Below are 27,924 nucleotides of genomic sequence, written 5' to 3' on the forward strand. Positions count from 1 at the left end.
GCTACTTTCACATTGTTAATAATTAGTTAATCATTTTAACTATAAATCATTTCAATTTATTTATCTATATATGTGAAAATAAATCCCTATTTCTTTGGTCACGCTCACGCAAGGAGCAACACGGAGCGCTCACGTCATTACGCGAGAACGGCTAGACCGAATTCGATAATTCTTTTTTTGTTGTGTTTTTTATTGTCAGGAGAAGGTTCCTAGGAAAGAAAAAATTAAGAAAATTGCGTGAAAAATTAGAAAATTTAAGAATACTTAACCATCATATCAAATTATCTCTAATCTAACTTTAGCGCTTTGGACAATATAAATGATATAAAGTTTTTTAATGTAGCCTTAAAACGTTAAACATAGGTCATAGAATTGACAGAATGCTTGCTGCAAATATTATATAATTAGAAACACTTGGACCTTGGAGTAGCAGTGCTAATTTTTTTTAAATAAGATAACTCCTCGCCTTATTGCCTCCACTGGTGACAAGAAGGCTGGTGCATTGTTTGCCCAAAGAATCAGCATGGCGATTCAACGGGGAAATGCTGCCAATATTCTTGGTACAATTCCACGCGGACATGATTTGTACCAAAACTATTAGTTCTTAGTTGTGAATTGTAAATATGTATAATGTTTAATAAATTATACTGTATTATTAGAAACAACTTTAGGAGCGCAGTTGTCACTTGTCAAAAAGACGTTGTCATCACGAAGTATACATCTGCATTCTTCATGGTTGTCAATTTGTCATATAATTATAATCATTTTGGAGTGATATTTACTTACAATTTACAGCTTATGATATTGCTAACTTATTTTAGAAACATTATATTAAAGAAATACTTGCAATGGAGCCTTTCGGTGTTATGCACGATTATATAAAATCAAATGATAACCATAATAAATTTGTTAATAAATCTGAAGTACCTGAAATTTGTAAATCTGAACCTTGCATGCTTGGCGTCGACGAAGCCGGTCGTGGTCCAGTGTTAGGTGAAATTTAAGAAATGATAATTTTTTAATTAATATAAAATTTTCACTTAATTAAAACTTAGAATTACGCTAAAAAAGTTTTTAAACCTAATTAAATTATTCTTTTGTGCTTTTTAATGTTATCCTAATAAAATCATGCTGTTTCTTTATTTTGTAATAAAAAAAATGTTTCATTAATTTCAATTTTTTTTTAATTTATATTTTTATAGGACCTATGGTGTATGGTATTGCATACTGTCCCATTAGTCAAAAAGATGTTTTGAAAACTTTAGAATGTGCCGATTCAAAAGCACTGACAGAAGAAAAACGAGATGAAATTCTATTGAAAATGCTTACGGAAAAAGAATCATTGGATAATGTCGGTTGGATTGCAGAAGTTATATCCCCTAATTATATATCAAATTCAATGTACAGAAGAGCAAAGCATTCCCTTAATGAGGTAATTTGTTTGCGCAATTTATTATTTGTATCATTGAATGTTTCAATCATTTTGATATCATATTAAATTGTAATGTTTGTAGTGAGCTAGTTTTAGTATTTTTATTAATTCAACTAGCGACCCGCCCCGACTTTGAATGGGTGCAGTGCTGATACTAAATATAGAATGTTTTTGTATATAATAATAATAATATAATACTTTATTGTACACCAAAATATAAACAAACAGTAGTAATTATAAAAAAAGATGTACAAAGGCGATCTTATCGCTGAAGAGCGATTTCTTCCAGATAACCTTTGGGCACAGGACATGATATAGTAGTGACGGATAGGAAGTGCACAATATTCTTAAGGATGAATAAAAATAGTGTATGATAGATTCATCAATTCATACAAATACACATATAAGTACAAATATCCATACATAAATAATCAAAATAGTATTAATATATGTGTATAAATGTAAAATATATATTGATAATATAAAATATGCATGTTAAAATTCTGAATATTATTATATTATTAATTAGTTAAGGTTAATTGAATATTATTATATTAGTTAAAGGACATATAGTATGAAGCTAGCTTATAGCATGGTTATTAACATAATAACAACATTCAAATATGCGTCGTTAGATTACACATTGTTACAGAATGCGTTGAAGAAATAAAGGGTCACTGCTCATTCCCCGTAGGTGATAGCGTGATAATTTGTAGCCTTTATGTTGACCCGACTTCTTAATAATATTCGTGCCAAATTTGAAGTAAATCCATGCAGTACTTTTTGAGTTTATTCCGGACATACATACAGACAAACAGACAAAAATTCTAAAAACTATATTTTTGGCTTCGGTATCGATAGTAGATCACACCCCAAGTATTCTTTTAAAAAAATATTCAATGTACAGTTTTGATTTTCCTACCATTCTATTATATGTATAGATTTTGTAAGTTTTTATATAGTGAAGATGTAGATAACATTCTGGTGTTATTATTTCCATTCAATAATTTTTTCCGGTTTTAAGGATATGTTTCTAATAAAATTAGTAAGGTAGCCTTTTCACATCGTATACAATTTTTTTTCTATTGGGTTTTAAATTTTCAATATCAATATATTAATTATTTATCATATTATGAATCATAACATACTAATCATTATAGAAGTTATCAAAATTAAGTATTTACTAATTAAAAATGAAATAGAATTTGTTATTTTCTCTCTTATTATTGCATTGGATTTAATATAATTTTTATACTATTGATAGACAAATTAATTGAAGTTCCACATATTAAAAGTAATTAAAATAATGAATGTGTGATGCTTGTTGCACCTGCATGCTTTACTTACCTATGCTGTAGATAAAACACTCATTAATCAAGAATTTTTCATTATGTATGTACTAGTAGATTCTTGCAGTAAATTATTTCTTTATTTATAGTACATCTTTCTGTGCACTACATAGAATAAAAAAATGTATCTAGTATAATTATAATCTGGTATAAAAATTATGTACATATTATAAAAAAAGAATATTTTTTCTTAATTTTTCGTTTTTAAAAATTTTTTTTTTTTGGTACTACTTGTATTGTTTACATTATTGTATTTTATGTATTTTAGGTTTCAATGAACTCGGCAATAAGTTTAATTAAACAAGCCATAGAGCTTGGAGCTAACATTACAGAGGTTTATGTTGACACAGTCGGTCCACCAGAGAAGTATCAAACTAAGCTGAGTGAAATTTTTCCTAATTTAAAAATTACTGTAAGTTTGTTTCATGCATTATATTCTACTTAAATATAAATAATAATAGGTTTTTACCTATGAAATTGCCATTTTTGATGAAATAGGTTAATGCACTTTTTTTTCTATATTTTTTATTTTTATTATTCAAAGTAATTACCCGTGGAATCAATGCATTTTTGCCAACGTAGTGGTATAACTTATTGATGCCTTTCTTGACAACTGCTGGACGGGGGGCAACAAACTCTTCAAAGGTATTTTGTACTGCCTATCGGGTATTGAACTTTTTTCCTGCCAAAAAGTTATCCAAATTCTGGAAAAAATTGAAGTCTGTAGGTGCAAGATCTGGTGACTATGGTGAATGACGGAGAACTTCCAACCCCAGCTCTTGTAACTTGGAGACCGTCTGCTGTGCAGTATGAGGTCGCGCGTTTTCGTGCAGGAGCAGCGGAGTCGAGCGATTGACCAAAGCTGGTTGGAGACGAGCTTCCCTTGTTGTGTTTAGTTCTTTACAGTACACATCTGCAGTAATGCTCATGCCGTTTGGTAAGAAGCTGTGATAACAGTTACCATCACTTTCTTAGCGGTCATTTTTCGTTTAGGGCATTGTATTTAGGTACTGAACCAGGATCTAACTGAGCAACTAGCTGAGCGCTTGCGATTGTCGAATAGAATCCATTTTTCGTCATAAGTAACAATGCGATTCAATATGCCTTCGTTTGTGTGTCTGTTGAGGAGTGCAAGGCACGTCTCGACGCATATTTCGCGCTGGCGTTCATTCAATTCGTAAGGCACCCATTCGTCGAGCTTCTTTACTTTGTCAATTTGACGAAAATGGACCAATATTGTTTTAGTGCTAACTTCGTAAGCTGCTGCTAATTCAGCTGTAGTTTGATAATCATCATCCTCCACAATCGCCGTCATTGTCGACCAACATTTTCGGCCGACCACGTGGTTGATTTCTTAGGTCAAAATTTTCGGAACGAAAGCGAGCAAACCAAAAACGGGTGGTATGATCGTTAATAGTGTTCGTACCGTAAACGTCGTTGATGTTGCGTGGCGCTTCTGCCGCTTTGCTACCACGACGGAACTCATACTCCATAATCACTCGAATTTTTAACATATCCATGATGACGGAAAACGTATAAATGCGATGTAAACGCTAACCATTAAACAAATGACTAATTATAAAAAAAGAATTCTATATTTTTAAAATAAAAATAATTTGAAATTCGAAATAGCCAGTACGAAGAAACGGTAATTTCATAGGTAAAGACCTAATATTATAATGACTTTATTCAAGTACACTTTAAAAGCACTTTGATTCATTAATTAATTATAGTGAACTGAAGCTATCTCTATTTCCTCCCATCTTCAAATTTGTTGGATTATAGTTTACCTAATATCCTGAAGAAAAAATAATGTCTGCTGACCAAAACGTAGTCGATTATATGTCAGCTGGCCACTTGAACGTGAAAAAATTTTTTTTTCAATGATTCCCTCTCAACTAAAAATTTACCTGTTGATAGTTTATATACTCGTACTACTACTATGAGTGAAAATTAATGTCCGATGGCTGTATTTCGGTAGAAAGTTTGTCAGCATGAACCGGGAAGGTGTAACGCAGGAGCATTTATCACCTACTGAATCTTATCATCTGACGACTTTTCCCTTGACTTACAGCTACCTGATTTTTTTCATTATTTAATAATAATAATATAACTTTGTAACGTTAGGACGTCTGACACCTCAGTCTTCCCGTGATCATGGTTATATCGGGCACCTAAAAGACCTAGCACAAATGTTTGTGAATTTATCTCTAAAAGAGGTATTTCTCTGAGGTAGACAAACCCACAAAGAAATAAATCTAGATTTCGTTCCAGATCCTAGACAGTACATGCTGTGTGGCTACGGCATTAAAGAATATAGCCATCCCCTCTCTTCCCGTGGGTGACGTAAAAGGCGACTAAGGGATAACAGAGTTCCATTACCACCTTGGAACTTATAAAGCCGACCGATGGCGAGATAACCATCCAACTACTGGCTTTGGAATACACAGGCCGAAGACGGGCAGCATCGTCTTCGGTGCTACAAAGCCAGCCCTACAGTCACCAACCCGCTTGCCCAGCTTTGTGATTGTGGGCAAAACATATGAGTACACGCCATTTTTGGCGCGAACTTGTGCAGGCCTATATCCAGCAGTGGACTGCAATAGGCTGAAGTGTGTGTGTGTGAGATAGTACATAATTTATATAATTTTGTGAGTTTTTCATATTAAAAGGTTGCAAAGAAAGCTGATTCCATCTATCCGATTGTGTCAGCGGCCAGTATTGTTGCAAAGGTTACAAGAGACCATGCTCTTAAAGTGTGGCAATTCCATGAAGGTTTGGAAATGGACTATAAAGACTTTGGCAGTGGATATCCTGGAGGTAAAATTTTCCACTTGTTGAATGACCATCTATCTATCTTTATTATAGACATTTTATTTATTTACAGTTTTTTATAAACAGTTTGAGTAGTAGTAACACGCTTTGTTTCGAACTTGCTTGGAAGTTTCTTGTTTATTTAGCTTTGAGACAAGTCAAAAAGTAAACCATGTTTCCCAACAAAGCCTAATTAAAAGTAAAATATATAACATATATGCTATTACACTTAGACCACACTAAAAATCTGTATGGTCTGTACAAATCATACAAATGTTTGTTTGAATAGGGATTGAAATGGTGACTGCCGGCACAACAGCCAGTACGATGACCTCTGAGCCAATGCGTCGTTGTCGTTTGAGAGCTTTTTAACCAATTTAAGTACTCATATAACATTTAAGTTCGGAAGACATTTTACAATATTTAAGGTGTAAAACATAGGAAGGGGTATTATAATACATAGTTATGATAAAATCACACAATTTAACATTTTTTATATATTTTTCTGTGCATTAAGTTATTTATATTCGTAAATTATTATATTATTGATTCAGATAAAAAGTTTTTATCAACTTACTCTATTTATAGTACCTAGATGACTGAGCTTTGCTAGGTAATTTTTTTGGTAAATCATGTTTTTTGTCTAACTAAATTTCATGAAAATCGTTGGAGCTGTTTCTGATATTCAAATGATAAAAGTACACAAGAATTGCTTCTTTAAAGGTATTAGATGTAGTGCAAATTATGAAGGATTAAGTAACAATGTTATGATTTCTCATATAGATCCATTGACCAAGAAATTCATACGAGAACAAATTGATAGAGTATTTGGATATCCGTTGCTAGTAAGGTTTAGTTGGTCTACAGCTGAGCTAATGTTGCAAGAAAAAGCAGCCAAATGTAACTTTGAAGAAATTGACAATGTAACGAATAAAGCTACAGGAACACAGTCAATTAGCTCATTTTTTTCACCCAAGAATGAAAAGAAACGAAAAAGACATAAATTTTTTGAAGAGAGATACTTGACTATGAATAATGCATTTGAATAATTGTTTTAAACTAGTAAATAAAGTTTTTGTAAATATGAGTTATTTTTTATTTCGATGTATAGACAATTGGATTTTATCATAATTTGTGTAAATAATTTACATACTTTACTATTATGGTTCAAATGTATTTTTTAATAACTTATTTTTTTAAAATTTATATTTGAAGTAAACGAAAAAAAGTAATATTTTCATTAAATTTATTGAAAATATTTACCTAGTTGAACAGATTTTGCCTACCATATATAGTCGCGAGCTAGCGGAGTCGAGCAAGATTTGGCGCCACTGTGGTGCGGAACAGCATGCAACCTGTATATACGTTAGAGATGCATATTATTGTATTCTTTTTCTCATTAAAACATACATCCATGGGCTCACAGGACGCCTTTTTTAAAATAATCGTTTAATCTTTGTCATATACAGATGTTTTAATTCAACCTAATACATCCTTAAAACGACTTAATAGCTCTATATATACAGATGTATATCTCTATACTGCTGGGGTTAGGATAAAGATGATCTCTTACCAACAATATAATCTTTCAATGTTCGGTGCACAATAAATATGCAGAAACTTTGGACCGTAGGTACGGCTAGTAGAAAACTCTAGCTTCGCCTCCCACGGACGAAACGAAGCACAGGCTTGGGCTTGTCTTAAAAATTCTGTTGCTCTTCTAAATAAGAGTCCATATTAGCTTTTTCGTAACTTCATAAGTTATAGTCAGTGGCGTAGCATACCTTGGAGCCCTGTATCAAAATTAGTTGGGGGGCCCAAATGAAAAATAGATTTCTCACAAAAGTATCGAAAATGCTTGCATTAAAATAAATATTTATTGATTATAAGTTATGGCTTCCTCCTAGAATAGACAATAGTGACGTTTGCTGTAGCTGTTCCTGTTCCATCGAAGTCTAAGTCGAAGGTAATTTTTTTATCAGTTTTAGTTTTGAAAAATTTCTTTCAGCTGTTGCGGTTGTAACTGAAAGGTTCAAGAATTGAAAGCAAGCTGTTATTATCTCTGGAAAACTGGATGCAAGGCAATTAAATTTTATCAGCAATAATTTCATGAGTTACCTTATGGAATGAATTTTTTGAATTTTGGATTTTAAGCTAATTTAAAGAGCTTGTAGCTCCAAGCTGGAAAGTTATCACGCTTAAGCTGCAGTAATTGATGCGGGGGATCCTTCGCTTCAGCCTGTAAGGTTAATAATAGATTCAGGGGATTCACAGGCGTATAACCTGAAGAAGAGATTCATTGCTGCCTCCAGGTCTTACAGGAAGCAAATCACTAGGGCAAAGTTCAAATACTTTAGCAAGATTGGCGATCTATTGGGCTTTCCAAATGGAACCCGTACATTTTGGTTTCTTGCCAAAGCTTTCGAAGGTAATTTCTTTCAGTCTTCACTTCCATCATTGCGCGAACCTGAAGGCACTCTGTCACATTTTGCGAAAGGTAAAGCGAAAATTCTTTGCACTCTTTTTGCTCTTGAAGATGAGGGGAAAGCACCATTGAGTATTCCACGATGCAAGCAAGTAATGTGCGCTTCGAGCAAAATGCCGTTCGTCAAAGTTGCAGAAGCATTCCCTCGACGTCAAGAAGTCCAGTCGTTCTGATGGTATCCACACCACTTCGATGCATGGTTTGCAACCAAGATGCGAGCTTCGCGTGCATTCTTCCTGCGTACATGCAAAGCGTGGAATGACCTTCCTCAATGAGGTTTTTCCTGAGCGCAATAATTTGAGGGTTTTCAAGCGTCGAGTGTATACATTTTATCTCTAAAGGCCATGGGCGACGGTTGCCGTTAAACATCAGATGGCTTCGTCTGCTTGTTTGCCTCGATTGTTATAAAAAAGATTAATTAATTGTTCATAATGATTTACCGAATTCCGCAATAAACGATGCAGAATGTTATCAACTTTTGGGCGCATACTTAACTCGGAAAAAAGGGGGTTGCTTTTTTGACTTTTGTCATTTCTGAAGTGAAACTTTATAGGAACGCATGACAGTTTTTTTTTAATGTTTTTTTTTTCAGGAAGCTCGATATTAAGTGACATCGTGGATAGTATTTTACTAAGTTTAATTTTTGCTTACACACGTTAGGGCGCAACGGTCACAGCCATAGATTGTGCCTGTTGCGCTGGCGGTTGCGGGTTCGATCCGCACATGACAAACATTTGTATTGGCCATACAGGTGTTTGCCGTGATCTGGGTGTTTGTACAGTCTTTGTGGGTCTATTTATTTATTTAGAAAACCAACAGCTTTAAACAATGTATCTTACAGCTAGGTATATGCTATAGAGTATAGCCAATAACAGGTTTCCCTTAGAATATTTAGATTATGGAGTGTCCGCTTGCAACATCAAAATAACTGCCCCCAACCAAATGCGTAAAGATGCACACACGGCACATATACCAAAATAACATCCCCTACAACCAGAGGCGAAGTTGATACAAGATTGTGTGTCTGTGATTGTGTGAGTGGGTCTCCCCACCGTGCCTCGGAGAGCACGTTAGTCCTGGTTGTTATCATGTACACCTGATAGCGATCGTTACTCATAGTAGGGAATATATCCGCCAACCCGCATTGGAGCAGCGTGGTGGATTAAGTTCTGATCCTTCTCTTACATGGGGAAAGAGGCCTGTGCCCAGTAGTGGGATATTGCAGGCTGAAGCTAACACGTTAGGGGCCCCCTGTAAATAGGGGCCCCCGTATTATTGATACGGCTGATACGGCGGTAGCTACGCCTCTGGTTATAGTGTTAAAAAATATCCTTGATGTTTTGCAAACTTTTTGATTGCTATAATAGTTAAAAATTTATTTAATGTTTTGATAGTTTGTTTAAAAAGTGATATTTTACAGATTAAAGTGTTAATATTTGTATAATATTATTTGGCGAAAATGTTAAGCTAACGTATATTTAGGTTTTCTACACACATATTGGAAATGAATAATGTAATTTCTTAATGGAGTCTAAATTCGACATAAATCAGACATGCTTTAACTTACAAAATCGATTAGCTCACAACTTTACAAGTGAAAATGCATTGAGCAGTAGAAATCAGATTTTAAATGCAATAGGTATGTGCCGCTGACATTTCCGTTTGTATAATATACGTTAATAGGTTATCTTGGTAAAGTTCCAAAAATTTTTTTTTCGATATCCTATTGAAATAATTTTTACTTCGTATGTATTTACTTACTCATGTGCATAAATTGATCTGACTTGGAAAAAAGATTAGCTACGTTTTTTACGTCTACCTGAACGATAAAAATAAATCTAAACTAAACATATGGCATAATTATATAGAACTATGTTATAATTCATTCTTACAAGCACTAGCTACGTAACAAGCCTCTATTTTCAATTAAGCGCACTTCTTAAGGCAGTAACAAAGTTCAGCTCAGAGTAATGAATTGTGTAAGGTCACCATAATGTCTCTATGTAACTTTCTCGAACAAATTGCGATCTATTAAAGATTACTTTGCGTCAAAAGGCAGTAAGTCATATGTATATCCAAGAAGGTTAGTAGCATTAGCATGCACGGGGCGCCTCTCCGCCTACTTACCATGTGCAATGCGGAACACTGGGGTCACTCGGAGAATTTAATTGTGTTCCATTATCATATTTAGGCTCTTTTACGGTAACTCAAAAGTGAAAACTGAATGGGACTCGACGTCGGTTGTCATTCGTCAGCTGCGATCGATGAAGACAACTTCCTTGAACCGGTAGCTCAAGGATAACGAAATGGCATTTTATCAATACTGTTTCGCGGTTTTCTCTATACTCGCGTGTGTTACGGCCATTGTCGGTCCAGCAGCTAACAGTTCTAAGCTTGTAATTGTAACAAAAGCCGACACTTACCTCGATGCGTACTCCAAATCTCGGATAGACGCCGAAAAAGCGAAGGAGGGTGTTGTGATCATAACGGCCAAGGATGGAGAGAAAAAAATATCTAACCGTGACGACAGCTACAATTCCGGATACGATTATTCGCCATCGTATTCGAGCAGCGACAGTTTTAGCTCAACGGGCCCTTCGAGTTATTCTGGTTCTTCGAACAGCTATCTACCCCCGAGCAGTTATGGACCTCCTGTGAAATTTGAATCGGATGTTACGTATAACGCTCCACCCAATACATACGGACCACCTGCTTCGAATTACGGACCACCGTCTTCAAATTATGGACCTCCTGCTCAAAGTTATGGACCACCCTCACATTCATATGGACCACCTTCGCCAGTTTATGGGCCTCCAGTTCACAAACCTTTACCCCCTCCTCCCGTGTATGGTCCACCTCTTAAACCATCTTACGGAGTCCCTTATACAGCTCCAGGATTGAGTTTCTTTGATAAGCTGTCTTTGAAACTTGATATTCTAACGATTGCGAAATTGATGCTAAAATTCTTAATTTTTAAGAAAATTGTAACAATGATCGCCGTAGTTTGCATGTTGCTTGTTATTCCTAAGTTAATTTCTTTCAAGAAAGATAAAGAAGGAGGAGATGAAGATGAACGGAAATTTAATGATCGTAATGGTGAGTTTCAATTAATTATTTCTATTAAACTTATATATTAGTACCTATAAATTATTACCGAAGCCAAAGTTGATATATTTTCGCAGACAAGAAAGTAATAAAATATAAATTTTATATAGCAGATAAAATACATTAGTAAACTTAAAAAATATAAATAATTATTAACACAATAAAGAAACAATACAAATAAGTATTCAAGATTAATTATAAATAGTCTTATTTTAGTTGTGGAGCTAACTACGGCGCAACAATTGCTAGAGAGAGCTATGTACGTGTATGGGCGACAGCATGCTGATTGTGGGTTCACGTGCCGCATGCGTAGAGTCATTGACGATATCTACGATTTCGAACCGTATTTCAGGTAAGTTACAATTCGTTTTAATACTGCCAGTCGTATGTTATGGTTCAGAGCGTTGAACACAACATTCGATGCGATAATGTCTGATGAACATGCCCTTTTGTTTGGCTAATCTCGCACATTACCTGATGAAATATAATGCGTTGACTCAACTGGGTTGCTTACTTTCTTATATTGCGATAAGTTTTACATTAATTTGTGATAATAAATTTTATTAATAAAATATTCACTTTAGTTTTCATATTAAATACACTAGTAATTAAAAAAATAGTTTCATGATAGAGTTTCTTTAAAATAATAATAATTTTTAAATATGGTTTTATTTATTGCTATTAATTACAAAACCTCGCATTATATCCTGTTATTATTTCTAATAAATGTTGGTAAATAGGCACTGGTTTTTCTGTGATGCTATACTCTGATATAAAAAGTGTAACGAAATTTAAATAAATACATTGTTTTAAAATATTAAAAAGCCTTGTATTCAGTGTGTTATACAGTATTTTGTAACTGTTAGGTATTCATGTTAATTATTTAAACATTCATTCAGTATTTAGTCAAGTACTTTAAATACAATTATTTAATGTTTTCAGAGTCGGTGGAAATACAGAATCCTAATAAAATACTGAAGGAGATAGGCGTATTTCGTGCCATTACAGTATTTAGATTATAACGTGTAGTCACTATTATTTATTGAATTATTTATTTTATTAGTGTAAATAAAATTAAATTATAAATATGTATCAATTTGTTTTTTATTTACTGCTCCACATCAAGGTTATCTGTCTTGAATACACAAAATATTACTATTGAGACATAGAAATATTACTATTTTTATACCCAAAGGTAACTAAAATAAGAACCAACATGCTATTCGCCTGTCGAACGATTGCTGAAAAAATAATGACCATACGTATTGTGTGCGTGTTCTGGTGTAATTACGTATTTTAGGTAAAAGTAGGACAAAACTAATTAATTAAGTTTGGCTCATTGGTTACCTATATCAAACGTATGATTATCAAATATATCAATGTATGATTTAAAAAATGAACAAAATAGCTTCTTCTTTGTTATACGTTAAGCAGAATGCTTTATGCTGTTTTCTCCATCCTTACTAGTGGATGAGTCTGACGGCTCAGTGACACGATAACAAATAGCTTTTATACGAAAGCTCGTGTTCAAATCCAGTTTGTTACCGCTTTATTTTCAAGTACCTATATTGTATAGTAAATTCTGAGTCAACTATCCAGATGGATAAAACTGTTTAAGAAAAGAATCATCATCATCATTACAGCCTATACAGTCCACTGCTGGACATGGCCTCCACAAGTTTACGTCAAAAATAACGTGAACTCATGTGTTTTGCCCATAGTCACCACGCTGGGCAGGCGGGTTGGTGACCGCAGTACTGGCTTTGTCGCACCGAAGACGATTAATAAATATTATATAAGAAAAGATATAAGAAAAGAATGATTAATAAATATTCTTTGTTCAACAGATTATTGTAACAATTTGTAAGAGTGGGATTCTATCTATTTAACCTACTGCAGTTTGTCCTTTTGCTTGTAACGCGAAAAAGTTTTAATCGCTGTCTATCTAGGAGAGGAGCCAAATTATCATAAAAATTATGCGATCGAGTTAAGGGAGTGCCGGGTAAAAGCCTGTGAAAATATTTTAGTGTTTCTATTTCTCATAATGTGCTATAATATGCATACAGTATTTAGCAAGTACCTATAGTGAAACATTTTGTTTTCACTGTTAACATTAACAAACAATTCGATTAACATTTTTGATAATTTTTTGTATTGCGTTTTTTTTATATTGTTTTTCAATGGTAATTCATTGTAACTATCTATGAATTAGTGTGTTATAGAACAACTGCAAAATAAAAATGATTCATAGGATTTGTTTTCACTTGTTTCTTTCGGTGAAATTTAACTTTCCCCTTATCAAGTGCAGGATCGAAAACTAAAGCCGTAGAGGTCCGAGCCACAATGCTACACACAGTACCGTATGCTACACTTAAAGCATACTAATGAGAACATCAATTCTTAAACGGTTTTCAATTAGAAAATGAGGCGATAAATACATTGTGCCGCCAGAGTCCGTATGCAAAAAGATTAAGGAATACTTACGATTAGTTCTTTTATTGTATTTATTACAATCTCTTCTACTGTACAAGTTAATTAGAATTTTAGTTCGTAATGTTTTTTTTTATTCTTTATTTATAAAGCCATACACCTATATAAGGTTAAGTCGGCTTAAAGTTCGTAATGTTACTACAATTAAATTTTCTTATTTTTAACCGACTTCCAAAAAAGGAGGAGGTTCTCAATTCGACTGTATTTTTTTTTTATGTATGTTACATCAGAACTTTTGACTGGGTGGAGCGATTTCGATAATTCTTTTTTTGTTGGAAAGGGGATATCTCTAGTTTGGTACCATGATAAGGAAACCAGGATCTGATGGTGGGATCCCAGAGAAATCGAGGGAACTTCTTGAAAATCCGCAATAACTTTTTACTGGGTGTACTGATTTTAATAATTTTTAATTTAATCGAAAGCTGATGTTTGTCATGTGGTCACATATAAATTTTATTGAGATCTGATAACTACTTTTTGAGTAATCTTTGATAACGCGCAGTTACTTGACTATTTTTCGTCGATCTACGTTGTACTACTCGTCGATGTAATTGAAGTCGGTTTTTTTTTCGTTTACGAGCAAACACAATTTTTAAATAGTTTCTATTGAAAAATTTTTACGTAGATCGAATAGGGCTTGTGATTAGACAAGATGTAAATTTAGATGTTGACGAAAACATACTGTACTCTCAAAATTCAAGGGTATTAGTGACACGCTTGCAATAAACGGTGCCTTAAATAAGGTATCGAAAGACAGGATTGTTCTTTTTCTAAGTCATAACTAATTTAACTGTCTTAATGTCACTCTTAAATGTAAATAAATTTTAACACTTCCACATAATGTTATTTACTAACTTTTAAGTACCTACCTAGGTGCTAATTATTTCTGTCTTGTCTATTTTAGAAGTATATATTACTTCTTGGAAAATATGAAGATTTTTAATTGTTAGAATTATCCTTATTTTAATTGAGTGCCTTCTAAACGTACCTAAATGTGTTCATCCATTGGATAATTTAAGTCAATTTAGACAATTGAAGCGGTTGTGGGTACTGCACCGGGCACTAACCATTAGGAAGATTATAGCACTGATATTTTGAGATTTTAAAAATTCTTTACCGCTGTTTAAGCAAGAATTCTTAAGTTAGACAAAAATAAAGAAAGAAAAGGGAAAGTCTTACATACTTGTGCATTATAAGTTTTTTAGACGTCCTCTTCTGCTGTTGTCTGCTGTGTGGTTACGGCAGTAAAGATTATAGCCACCCTCTCTCTTTCCGTGGGTGTCGTAAGAGATGAGTAAGGGATAATACAGTTACACTATCATCTTGGAACTTAAAAAGCCGACCGATGGCGGGATAACCATCCAACTGCTGGCTTTGAAATACACAGGCCGAAGACGGGCAGCAGCGTCTTCGGTGCTACACAGCCAGCCCTACGGTCACCAACCCGCCTGGCCAGCGTGGTGACTGTGGGCAAAACACATGAGTTCACGCCATCTTTTGGTGCGAACTTGGGGAGACCAATGTCCAGCAGTGGACTGCGATAGGCTGAAGCGTGGAGACGTCCTCTTAAATTAGATATATTATAAAATACATAATAATATTATGAGTTAGGCACGTTTTGTGTTGTTACGTGCGTTTTCTATATATATCTTAATTGATATTGTGTCGAACTTTTGTGTTAATATACTTCTACCTATTCTCCCACTATTTCTTATGTACATTAATTAATTTTCTTTTCGATCGTAGCAGCATCTCCTTTAATGGATAGATGGTGTTCTTATCAGGCAAATAGCGATAACGTAACTTGTGTATCATCTCCAAAAAACAAGTTTGTTGACGCAAAAAGTTTCTTTTAAATCGCTCAACTAAATCCTAAGATTAATGCGTCCAGTAAACAAAGTCACTATATTTATAACACTAGTAGGTATAGATTATAAATGTGTTACATGTTAATATTAAAACATATTACTAGTTATATGGCTATTTTGGGAAATTACTGTTAACCAGAAACGCTAGAATTGTTTTGTTAAGATAAAAACATAACAAAGAAAGACTGACCGCTTTCACATCCGTAATCAGAGTACGAATAAAATGTAAAATTTCTGTACTTAAATGTTATTGTTCTTTTAAATCTGATGAATATACCCACATTTACTGGGAATGACGCATCAACTTTGTTAAGGAATTCAAATATAAGTTTAATTACTACTTAATTGAATATCGGTAAGTCGGTCAATAAATTTGAAGGAAAGTGTTTTTCAATGAGTATGAGTACTTTAATAAATGTTTGAAAAACAAAGTTATGTACAACAAAACTTTTACATTTTTTTCTTTTGAAAAGTACTTTCTTTTTTAATAAGCCGAGTTCCTGGTTACGCATGCAGGTACCTAGCTCGATATAGGACAGACGACAATGAACTTGGCGGAAACTATTGTCACGCCCGCACTACCGCACTACGTACCTCGTACAAATAACTAGATAATGGACTACTAGCTGCCTGTCGCGTTTCGGAAGTGGAGTAGAGTTGGAACAGTGAAGGAATGAAAAAAACGACAATTTAAAAGTCTTTATATATGCTTACTAATGTGTTTTGACATAAAAATATCCATTTGATGTTTGCAATACAATATACTTTAAGCTCTAAAAAAGAAAATAGTCTAGTTGTTTAGTGAAAACAAAATTGTTTCGGAAATAAGTTATTTATGCCCACGAGCACTCGAAGTCAACATACCCAAGACGTGATGCAGACAAGCTTTCGTAGTTATAATGTGCGATTAAGTACGTGTTGCAATTGCATAAGACTATTTTGAATTAATTGAGGATAAGAGATGAAACTGTTTGGCTAATTCGTCGGCGAGTACTCATACTGAACTAAAAACGAAATGTGAAGCAAGGGGTCAAAAAAGTTAAAAGATGAAGATACTCAACTCATACTAGATGAAATTAAATTGATATAATCGTGATAAAAATGATTTGTGTGTAAACGGAATAACAAACGATGCTCTATTTGGTCCATTGTAGCAATTGTGGTGGATGGGCTGGGTGAGTGTATGAGTCAAGTGCAGGAGCGCTCGCCTGGAACGTTGGATGGCTCACTGTGGAATCTGCACGTGGCCTCGCTACACGTGTGGACTGACGCACCTTTTACGTAAGGATTGGGTGTCAAGTGTGCGCGAGTCCTAACTCGAAGCTAATTATAAGGGCTAGTTAACCTGTTTTACAGTTCTTCGTGATGGGGTTAGTGTTTGGATTTAACGTAAACTGTGCCAGGAAACAATATTAAGATTAGTGAGTAAATATTTGAATTTGACTTCTTTAAACGTATTTAGATTTTTTTTATTTCGTATATGTATAAAAAAGTTTTATTCTTCTTTTTACCCTTAATTAAATGTCGTATTTTATATGTAAACGTATACATAATTATATATCTGTTTATGTATATTTTTGAAGTACCAAAGTTGTGAAGCTCAAAATGGGCGTGAATATTTCAGCAACTTTATAATTAGACAGTCAGCTTCACGTCAATCTGCTAAGATCTAATTTTTCTAATTTAAGATGGATTACAGTCACAAGGATATTTTAGAAGAGATATGGACAAGATATATTAGCTATGGAATTATTAATAACAGTCAAATCATATAAAATTATACAATTTTTCTTTGCTATTTACAGTAAAATTTTGAACTGGTGAATTTTTTACTCATTTTGATGGATCCTTTATTTTTACCGTTTCATTTGCTTGAGTTGTATTTTGTGTAATGAATTATATATTTTTAATTGTATATATTTTAAATGTATATAAATAAAATATAATTTCGTAGACGATATAATAATATAAGGAGTTAAAGAATCGTGCGTACCGTAGTTTTTGTTTAACTGTTTATTTTAATACGTTAAGGTGAATGGTGTGTAGAAATTATTATATTATCATTTGCTTTAACTGTTATTGCGTATTTATTGCTTAGTGTTCCAAAATTAGTCGGATATTTAAACTTACAAATACCTTAGAATTAACATTTTTCAAATTCAAAGAATATTTATAATACCTAGTCGACTCTATTTCCTAGGCCACGTTAAGTTTCTATTACTACGAGAAAAGATGTTCCTTAAATTGTTCCGAAACACGTAGACCTACATGCTCAGTCAAGCGATTCCTATATTATGTAACATTCAGTTTAGATCATTTTGATAAGAGTACCTACCATCGCGTTCTGGTATTCATAGAGAAAAGAATAATTTTTTTTTCGAAAGTTGATCATATTGTCAAAGAATACCTAACATCTCCATTTGCAAATAAGTAAAATTGAGTAGGTATTACTTTTTTGTTTGTGGGTCTTAAGATGCAGATTTACTATACTTTTATAGTCATTAGATGGTGAAGTCTTATTATTTTTTCATAGAAAATAAAGGAATTTCTGTAAAAATATTTTCCTAAGTTAAATCGTTTATCTTTTAGCTCTTGCTTATCAATCTTATCAAATTATCAATCATGCAAGGCTCGCAACGTATTCTCTTCATGGAATGTTTAGAAGTGTGTTTGTGTCAGAGCTCTTAAGTGATTTTTGAAAATAAACAATAACGTGTAAGTATTTGCGATACATATTGAATAACCTAGAGTTGTCTCGTAACCTGTTATTTATATATATAATGTAACATATAGCTATGTTACATTTCGTGTTTTCTAGGTACTGTTAATAAATGTCGTTAAATATTTTTATTCTTAGATCAACACTATGGTCGTAAACCTACGCGTTGATAATTCCCGCGGTGCACTTTCTTGTCGTGCCAACTTTGTCAGGACCAGAAAGTGCAATTTACATCTTTATAATTTTATTAGGCAATCCAACGGCGTTATGATACAATAGTATGTTACAGTATAATGTATAATTTATAATATCCTTTAATTCAAATAATCACATTTGGTAGATCAGAGTAGGTACATGTAGCGTTACGCTACTCTTATTTTCTCTGAAAGTAAACACGAACACGATTTCTTTCAATGATATGTATGTACATTTAAAATATCGTATAAAAAATTATTTGTTTTACTAATGATTGTTTACGTAATAAGTAGTAGGTACCTACGTAAGGTTATTATTTGTTACGGATGTATATTAAGTGTTTTCGGAAGGACGGTTATTGGTCCTCGTAGAAATCGCGGCTGTGCATCCTGTGAAAGAACAGTAATGTCGGCAAATTCGCTAAACTGTTATAAATATTATTATTATTTTAGATTCTAGAAAACATAAAAAAATAGCTTTAGTATTATTTTATATAAAAATGATAAGAACAACTTTTTCGGATTTTATCGCCGTTTATTAAGTTTTTTAAATTCCCGACGTTTCGGATACTTAACAGCAACCATGGTCACGGGAAATTTGCGTAAACATAAGAAAACAATATAAAAATGATACAGTTAGAAAGAGCGATACAATCAATTAAACATTATATTACTTACATTCTTAAGTACTTATCGTTAATTTAAATACTCCATTTATTATCTTCGTAAACGAGCACATTGTTTGTTTGTTTATAAAAGTAATATTTATGTTCTTTGTTTTACAGTGACTGTCAGACTAGGCGGAATGATTATTCATCCAAGATGGTGTACAGATGCAGTCTAAATTGAAAACAATGTTGAGCTTAGGTCACGATCAAAAGAATTAAGTTCATTGCAACGCATATTCAATTTTAAGAAAGGCAGTAAGAATACGATAACACAATGCCGGAATTGGGTCCAATAATGCGAGCGGTTGAACTGCAGCGGCTAGTTGAAAACAAAGTGTCCGAATGGCGCGAGAGGTCAGCTAGGGTCGCGGGGACGAGCGTGGCCGATTCTTATCAACAGCCACTACACTTTAAACGTCACACAAACAGACGCAAAAACAGCGCTGAAATAAACAGAATTATCGCAAAGTACTCGAAACCAATTAAGAGGGTTGACGAGCAGCGGTTTATTTTACAAAAGTGTCCAGAAGAGCCGCCAGTGCGTCCAGAGAGGCATAAAAAATTACGTAACAATTTAAAGGTTTCTAGAAGCGAAGACAATCTTCTTAACATTGTTGGTATGGACAATAACCCGGATCCTACGATAAAAAGTGAGGAACGGCCGCGGTATAGCGTATCCAAGTATAACGCCAAGAGTTGCGAGGATATTGCAGCATTTGTCGATGTTGACCACACTATGAAGAGCAAGAACTTTAAGGAAAATAGTATTTTAAATTCAAAACCTGTTCCAAATATGAGGCATAAGTTACATAGTATTAGTGGAGACATTTCTGTTATTTCAGAATTTAGTGACAGTGTTGTTGATTTTAGAGTTACAAACAAATTTGCTACTTCGACTCCCTTGTCGAAGAGAAAGACGTGTCCGCCTGGTGATTCAGTTTCAGTGATGGATATCGAAAAGTGTACAAATTGTAACAGTGTTAGTTTTGATATGAAAAAAGGTAGTTCAGAACCAGATATTCTAAGAAAGAAGTCGGTAGAATCAACAAGTACTTTAGATTTTCGGCAACGGCTGAAGTTTATTAAGCCAACCTTTAAAAAAGGAACATTTGATTGTTTGTTACGTTGGCGTGGAAAGAAACCATCGTCGAATCAAAGCAGGTAAGAAATTTTATTTTATTTATTTTATATTTATTAGGGGAAAAAATAGTACGAAAGACTTTTAAGTATGTAATCACAATAAAATATTACATATACCTATCAGTAAAGTTTCCACACATGCAAAATTGTTATGGTTAGATGAGAGTGACACAATGTTTTTTTTATAAACTGTAGGTATCTTTGAGATATACCTAAATTAGAATGAAAATTGATTTGGCGATAAGAAGTGATTTTATCGGAATAACACAGTACTTCCAAGACTCAATAGCACATTGAAAGGTATTGTTATTTTTACAATTTAGAAATTTTAATTGCGATAACATGATTTAAGTTATTATGAACCTAAACAAAGGTAAATATTTAAATAACTATTTCTAAAATTTTAGACTATCGTTAATGCTCATAAAACGGTATAGGCTGAAGCCAGCTAGTTAAATGCGTATTTTATTTACCTAGGCAGATAAAAAAGACATGAAAGAGTTGATTGCCTTTTTTGTACCGCGTGGTAAAACCATAGCAGGTAGCTATGCATTGAAGAAGAAAAACGTGTTGAGCTTGTTTAGAAAATGATCATGTAGCGGTTCGATCGCCATTAATGTTTACCTACTCTGTGATCAAATTGACTAGTAATGTTAAATATATTTAGAGGGCTATGATGTACAATATAGGTAGATTTTTTTAACGGAGGTTAAATTTTTGTTATTTCTGACTTTACCTTAATTCCGGTGCTGCGGTAAGTGTACTCATGCTCCGTACTGTGACTATCACGTGTTATTTTCGAACAAATTTACCTAAAAACGATCTTTACTGCAAGATCAAAATACGATACGAACTGACCTTTAACGACTGACAAATCGACACTTTTAAACAAAATAACGCGTCAGACATAATATTCTAATAAAATTAGTAACATTGCGTGCTAGAATATAGGTTTAGAAATTCGAAAAATACCCAAAACCGAATCGGAGCACCCCACTGTCAACGTGGTCTTGGTCTGCCCTACCCCTAGAGTGTTGCTGCTTTCGCACGCAAGGGCGGAAGGGCTGCACTTCCCGCAGCGCCGGAGCCAAGCGTTACTCTTACCTTAAAGGGGTAGGTTAATTTTAATAGTAACAGCGGGGTTTAACAAAAATTTAACCTCTGATAAAAAAAATCTACCTATATTGTACATAATAACCATGATCTCAAATCTATACATATAATAAAATGGTAGGAAAGTCAAAACCGTACATTGAATATTTTTTTAAAAGAATACTTGGAGTGTGATCTACAATCGATATCGAAGCCAAAAATATAGTTTTTAGAATTTTTGTCTGTTTGTCTGTATGTATGCCCGAAATAAACTCAAAAAGTACCGCATGTATTTACTTTAAATTTGGCACGAATATTATTAAGAAGTCGGGTCAACATATAGGCTACATATTATCATGCTATCCACCTACCGGAAACGAGCAGTGAACCTTTATTTCCTCAACGCATTCTGTAACAACGTGTAATCTAACGACGTATATTTGAATGTTGTTGTTATTATGTTAATAGTCATGGTATATAAGCTAGCTTCACACTATAAAAATAACGCAATATAAGTAACTAAGCCGATAAACATATTTAAATAAATATAAGTAGACAAGACAATTTTAAAGCGCCATCTATGAGATTTTTGTGTAGCTAGGAAATGTAAAGAAGAAACGGGTAAATGAATGTTATTTTAAAAGGTGCTGTATTGCGTTCACGCAGACGACGTCGCGGGCAGCAGCTAGTAAAAAATAAAATAAAAAACAAAATACGACATCAAACGCTTATTATTATGGTTAACTCAAAAACTTCTTGTCAGAATTCAGATCTCGCTCAAATTTAAATGATACAAGCAAACAAAAACGCAACAAGCACCAGCATTCTAGTTCAATAACTATGATTGCTTGCAAACAAAAAAGTGTATGTGTGTGTGTGTGTGTGTATGAATTTTTATACGCACGTAAGAATAACTTCTTACTTCATTGGTTAGCTAGCTTCACGTTGCTAACTTCTTCTTCGTTGACTAGCTAACTTCAGAGTGTTGATTTTTTGTGACGGTGTGAAAATTGTAAATCGTAAAAATTTACTCTCACAATTTTTTCTTAACGCGCAAAAGACGCGCCAGAAGAAGTATAACTTTAAAAAACCCGACTTCCGAGTTACATAAACCAGTAGCACTACGTAGGTAGACGAAACAATAGTAAGTAAATACGCGTTATCAAAGATTAATCAAAAATTTGATATCAGATCCCGATGAAATTGAAATAAAACTACAAAACAAGCATAAGTTTTCGACTAAAACAAGAATCATCAAACTATACATCTAGTAAAAGCTTGTGAGGTATACTACAACGTAGGTCAACGACAAAGTAGTCAAATACACATTATTAAGGATAGCTCAAAAAGTACATGTTAGATATTAATTAATAAAACCACATGATACCCACCAGAAGTCCTCGACAACAACACTGAAGATAAAGTGAAAGTCATAAACATGAAAAAGTATATTTCGAAAGTCATGCACGACATCACTCGGCCTCTTACGTTGTTATGGGATATTTCAACGCCAAAGTAGGAGTACAAGATAGCGACGGATCGGAGCGCAGGAATTGCAGACAACATTCTTAAGTCAGAGAGGCTTTTTTCATTTATCCTTGTTTTTTTGAGTCCCAAAAGCTTTGAGCCTCAAAGGCGGTTGGCATGGTAGAACTCCAAACCTGTTATGAGGAACGAGATAGTATTCTATTGATAGACCAGATTTGATAAGAGGCATGTTTTCAGAATATTTCAGTGGCTAAAAGGTTTGATACCAGTAACGATCATCGGCTGCTGCGAACTCTGTGGCACTCTAAATATATGCCCGAGCCCGCTTGATGAAACCCATCATCTAAACGACGCTTCCTTAAGTACAATGTGAAACAATACGCACGAGATGACCACCAACGTGGTGAAGATGGTATATACTGATATGCAGGTAATTTTCACCGAAGAAATCAGTAAGGCAGTGACCAGCCTAGCTCCCGAAACCTTGGATCCAATGAGGCGGAGGTGCTAAAAACCTTTTCAAGCAGCTTTGCGAGAACAGAAGACTTTCCAATTTCAGAAACCACCACTATTCAAAAACAACATATCTCTTCGCGGCGACAACGACCTCATTCAAGCTCAACGAACAAGACATTTTTTCTTTTGTCACGGTAAACAAGGGATTGTCATATCTTTCAAAACTACTTACCAACGCGATGTCTTTAAGATCTTGGATTGGACGGAACGTGGAATTAATATCAGCGACGTATACATTTCTCATGTTCTTTCCGTCGACGATGGCATCATCATTGCGCAGACGGTAGGTCAAAAGCTAAGCGACCTAAAAGAGTCATCCTGTTGGTGATGGTGATGTTTGGTGAGGTCGATTTCAGTATAAGTTTGGATAAGACCAAGAAAACTATGTTTAAAAAAATCAGCCCTTTCGGTATGTTATCAATCGATGGTACCCAAAATCAATTTTGAGTAGTCACAAGTATAAAGTCAATCAACGTCATGTACAACGGGCTATGTTTGGAGTTTCTCTTTTCAATATATCATCAAAAATTAAATTATCCGCGAAAAAATGGAAGTAACCGACATTTCCCGTAGAATCCGCAAGTGGGAGTGACAGTGGGCAGGTCACGTGTATAATACTACCAATAATCCCTGTAGCAGACTTATTCAGAAGTGGAGACATGGCAGGAACTGGAGCCAGAGTACTGGCTGGAAGGCGGTATGCGGCGACCTGGCCTGCTTGACCGACTGTTTGATGAAATAACAACATTTGATGAAATATTCGTACAAATGTTTAATTACTACTTTTAATATTGATTGAACATTTTACTATTTTATTACTATTATTTTCCATTATATTTTTATCACTAACTTTATTTTCAGACGCTCTTTTTTAGTTTTTTATATTCTGTTTCTACGAATATTAATGTTAAATTACCAAACCTGCGACGTTATGCAATTGTCTGCAGTATTGTAACGCATCGTTTTAGTATAAAGTTAAATAAAATATCATAAATTCCTTACTACTTACTACATTTTTAAACTCACTTTGGCAGTTTGATTGAAACTTTTGAAGTACCTACTCGTAAAACTTTTTTATGCACGCTTGACTTGGGGAGTAAATTGGTGAATGCGTGACGAGAGCGTTACGAAAAGTGTGATCGGGCGAGGCGAACGGAAGATTGTGACGTTGAATGAATGATTGTCCAAATAAAATTTTTGAAAGAACCGAAAGTACGAAAAGTTGTAGGTATCATACTTTCCTAATAATGTAAATAAATATAAAATTAAAAATATTCCTTATGAAAATAAGCGAAATTAATACCTACTGAATCAAAACACTATACGCTCTGCCTGCTGTAAGTTTTCGAACAAATGGGTTCTTAGCAGAACATTCTGATTGCAGCATCAAGTCAACGTGACCATATCGCAAGGTCATACTTAACATACAATTTAACTGCTCATTGAAACTAAACTATTGAATCCAAATACGTTATGTCTGTTGTAGGTTTTTGAACAGTTTGATCCTCTGCAGACCACCTAGGATACAGAGTTAGGTCAAGGTTTCATACAATTGGAATTATACCGACATATGTGAAACGTTGAGTTGACTAGTCATACAAAACTAGAAAGCACTTAAAATTTCATTAATTTGTTGGTGGTCAATCCTAATACAACTAAGCAGTCATATTATAATAATAAGTATTGTAACCGACTTATATCTGTACTTGTGAGATCTTAGAGAAAAAATAATTTAAGGTAGCAACAGAAGTTAAAACAATATTAGATACTTTGTCTGTCTGATTGTTTGTTCCAGCATCACCTGTTGCACAAAATTAGATGCGGTATCCAAAGTTTTGATTCTGGATGTCTTACTAAAAACGTAGTGTAGCTAACATCTTGGTAGATCATGTAGAAGTGGAGTTTTAAAGTTAGTGAAATCGAAACAAAATTGTTTTATACGTAATTATAATAAGCAGCTCTGACAAAGTCACGGGTAGCAATTAGTCTCATATAAATTCCACAACGGCAGTATAGTTGAAAGAACTAATATTGTAATTATGAACGTCGACGATATTACGGAGCTGTTACATAGATGGCGTTACATGCTTATAGATCACTATTATTTATTATTTACTATTACATACGATTAAATTTGTTTTTTCTTTAATATCAAAAAATTTACTTGTGTTTAAAATATGTATTTCATATCTGAGCGATAATTCATGTGTTAGATATTTTACACTCGGCTGAATACGAAGCGACGGTAACGCCACCGTGTAGATATCTTACATGACTAGTTAAACACGTACGAATAATTCGTACTAAATAAGTATAATAATTATAACTTTACAAAATTATAAAAAAAAGTATTTATACGTGAGTTGAATTAAAATTGAACAAAAATTTACCGACCGTCTATCTTGATGATGGCGCAGCGGTCATAACTCTGGCTGTTACGCTAGCGGTCGCGTGTTCGATTCCGCTCACGACAAACATTTGTATCGACCATATAGATGTTAGTCGTGGTCTGGGCGTTGTGTTTGTGTATTGTGTTTGTTTCCCCCCAACACAGGAGAAAATTCTACTGGAGAATCCGTTGAGTGTGAAGCATTTATTATTATTATTATTATTTATTATTGTTAACGATATTTCAAAATTAAATCCTTACTACTTGCTAATTTTAATCATTAATTATTTTACAAAAACAAAAGAAAAATATTTTTTTTAGATTATGATGCCGGTAGAGCAAACACTTTATTTTATTTATTGTTCTATATTCAATACCTAACTATATTTTTAAGAGAGTAATTACCAAATACAATGCAAAACACATTTTCTTAATGTTCAATCAAACAATAAATATAAAAGCTAAGTATAAACTTGACTAAACTTATATAAAAATTGACTAGCCCGATGGCGCAGTTTGTAGTTGCCGTGCTTTCTGCTCCGCGGGTTGTGGGTTCGATTCTCGCCTGAGTCTATTTGTATTGATATATGTGTTATTTCAATATGCATTTATAAACAAAAATATTTAGTATTAAGTTGCTTATCTTAGGAAAAGACGACTATGTGTAAATATTAAAAAAAAGCGTGGCAAAAAAAATACACTTCTGGTTTTAAAAATAGTGGAATTCACATTCAAACTTTCTCTCCCCTGGGGCTGGAATTTCTATCGTTGTAAAAATATGCTTAAGTAAAGTAAAAGTAAGTGAGAAATACCTTAAAACATTTCATTTAATTTTTTTTTATCAAAATTAATAGCTTTAACTATTGGATGCATTGTAAGACAGTATTACTGGCCAAATTTGGTGTTTAACTCTAACATCTTAATATCGTCAATCACGGTGATCCTATTCGTCAGTAAGATTAATTATTATCAGTGTTTAGTATAAAGTTAAGTTCTAGTAACGAAGTATATGCATGTAGTTTTTGATTACGTAATATATGATGCAGTAAGAAAGTAGCGGCCACAGCTATTACTCCTCCACAGCCCTAAAACCACCCAATTATAAAATTAGTAAATAATTAGTCGAATAGAGTCGAAATTTAATTATAATTTTCGGGTTTTCATAAATTATTATGAGTCTAGCAATATACATTTTTATTTTGGGTTAGGGTGTGTAATGTTGATGTTTTTACTATATTGATGGTACTTTAATGTTGTTTTGAACACATTCGTGATAACTCTATTTATTTTTCGTGTAAATTTCAGTGCAAATATGAATTTATACAATGCTAGACTGCATAATACGTTTCAAATAATACCTATTCACAGATGGCAAATTACATAATTAAAAAAAAAAACATTATTCATTTAAAAATACTAAATAATATAATGAATATAATGTATATAAATAAATTACATAATTCATTTAGAAAGAAATATTAATGACTATTAAGATAAGATTATCGGTACGTATGACGCAAAATTGTGGGTATTGCACCGTTTTTAATTGACTATGGCAAGGCTAAAAGAATGTTAGGTTATTGGGTACATACACATAGTATTTAATATGTAAATTTAATTGCACGTATTTCCTGGGCAGGTGATTTGTTGCCACTCATTATTTATCAGTTGCGAAATTCTAAGATATGTTATAGTTATTAATTAATATAGATAGTTATTTTTATACTACCACATTTAAAAAACGGTAAAAAGTTATTGATTAACCTGGAGCAATAATATCTACTGATGAAAAAAATCAGTCGTTTTTATTATAGTTAAGTTTTTAAAGTAAAAAATTAACACATGTAAATCAAAATATTAATAATAACGTCAGAATTATGTATTACCATTATACCTATTGCACAAACAAAATATTTCAACTGTTGCGGTTGGATTCTAACGCCTGATAAAAAAAGATGTATTTCGATGGGAAATAATAATTTGAATTATATTGTTGTTTTCCTCATTATTATTTTTCTGTACGACTTATAAAATGAATATACTTGGATCACAGTATGGGTTCTTATTTCTTTTAAATTACTTGACTCTTTATTTAAAATAATGATATTTCTTTACGAAATGAAATACGAATTTGTAGCATTACGTTCTTGACAATGAAGAATGAATGAATAAAAG

The 27,924-nt window shown here is 33.4% G+C and overlaps 3 protein-coding genes across 3 annotated transcripts in view; all 3 read left to right on the plus strand.

The window, feature by feature from the left end:
* The first annotated feature begins 727 nt into the window (after positions 1 to 727).
* Positions 728 to 6,682, plus strand: LOC123658196 (ribonuclease H2 subunit A). The gene is made up of 5 exons (XM_045593639.1): positions 728 to 993; positions 1,203 to 1,432; positions 3,050 to 3,193; positions 5,454 to 5,601; positions 6,379 to 6,682. Exons 1-5 carry the CDS (start codon positions 849 to 851, stop codon positions 6,642 to 6,644), a joined length of 933 nt encoding a protein of 310 aa, XP_045449595.1. The 5' UTR covers positions 728 to 848; the 3' UTR covers positions 6,645 to 6,682.
* Positions 6,683 to 10,304: 3,622 nt separating this feature from the next.
* Positions 10,305 to 12,281, plus strand: LOC123658715. The gene is given in 4 exon segments (XM_045594062.1): positions 10,305 to 10,375; positions 10,377 to 11,176; positions 11,402 to 11,537; positions 12,128 to 12,281. Coding segments are annotated over 4 exon segments (1,032 nt in total). The 3' UTR covers positions 12,153 to 12,281.
* A 7,117-nt stretch (positions 12,282 to 19,398) lies between these two features.
* The window catches only part of LOC123658738 (protein unc-13 homolog 4B), a 50,822-nt gene continuing 42,296 nt past the window's right edge, over positions 19,399 to 27,924 (plus strand). Inside the window, exon 1 of the mRNA XM_045594082.1 lies at positions 19,399 to 20,285. Within this exon, the coding sequence (XP_045450038.1) occupies positions 19,399 to 20,285 (887 nt within the window). The remainder of the gene's footprint in view (positions 20,286 to 27,924) is intronic.

The sequence above is a fragment of the Melitaea cinxia genome, chromosome 12, assembly GCF_905220565.1.
Source record: "Melitaea cinxia chromosome 12, ilMelCinx1.1, whole genome shotgun sequence".
NCBI lineage: Eukaryota > Metazoa > Arthropoda > Insecta > Lepidoptera > Nymphalidae > Melitaea > Melitaea cinxia.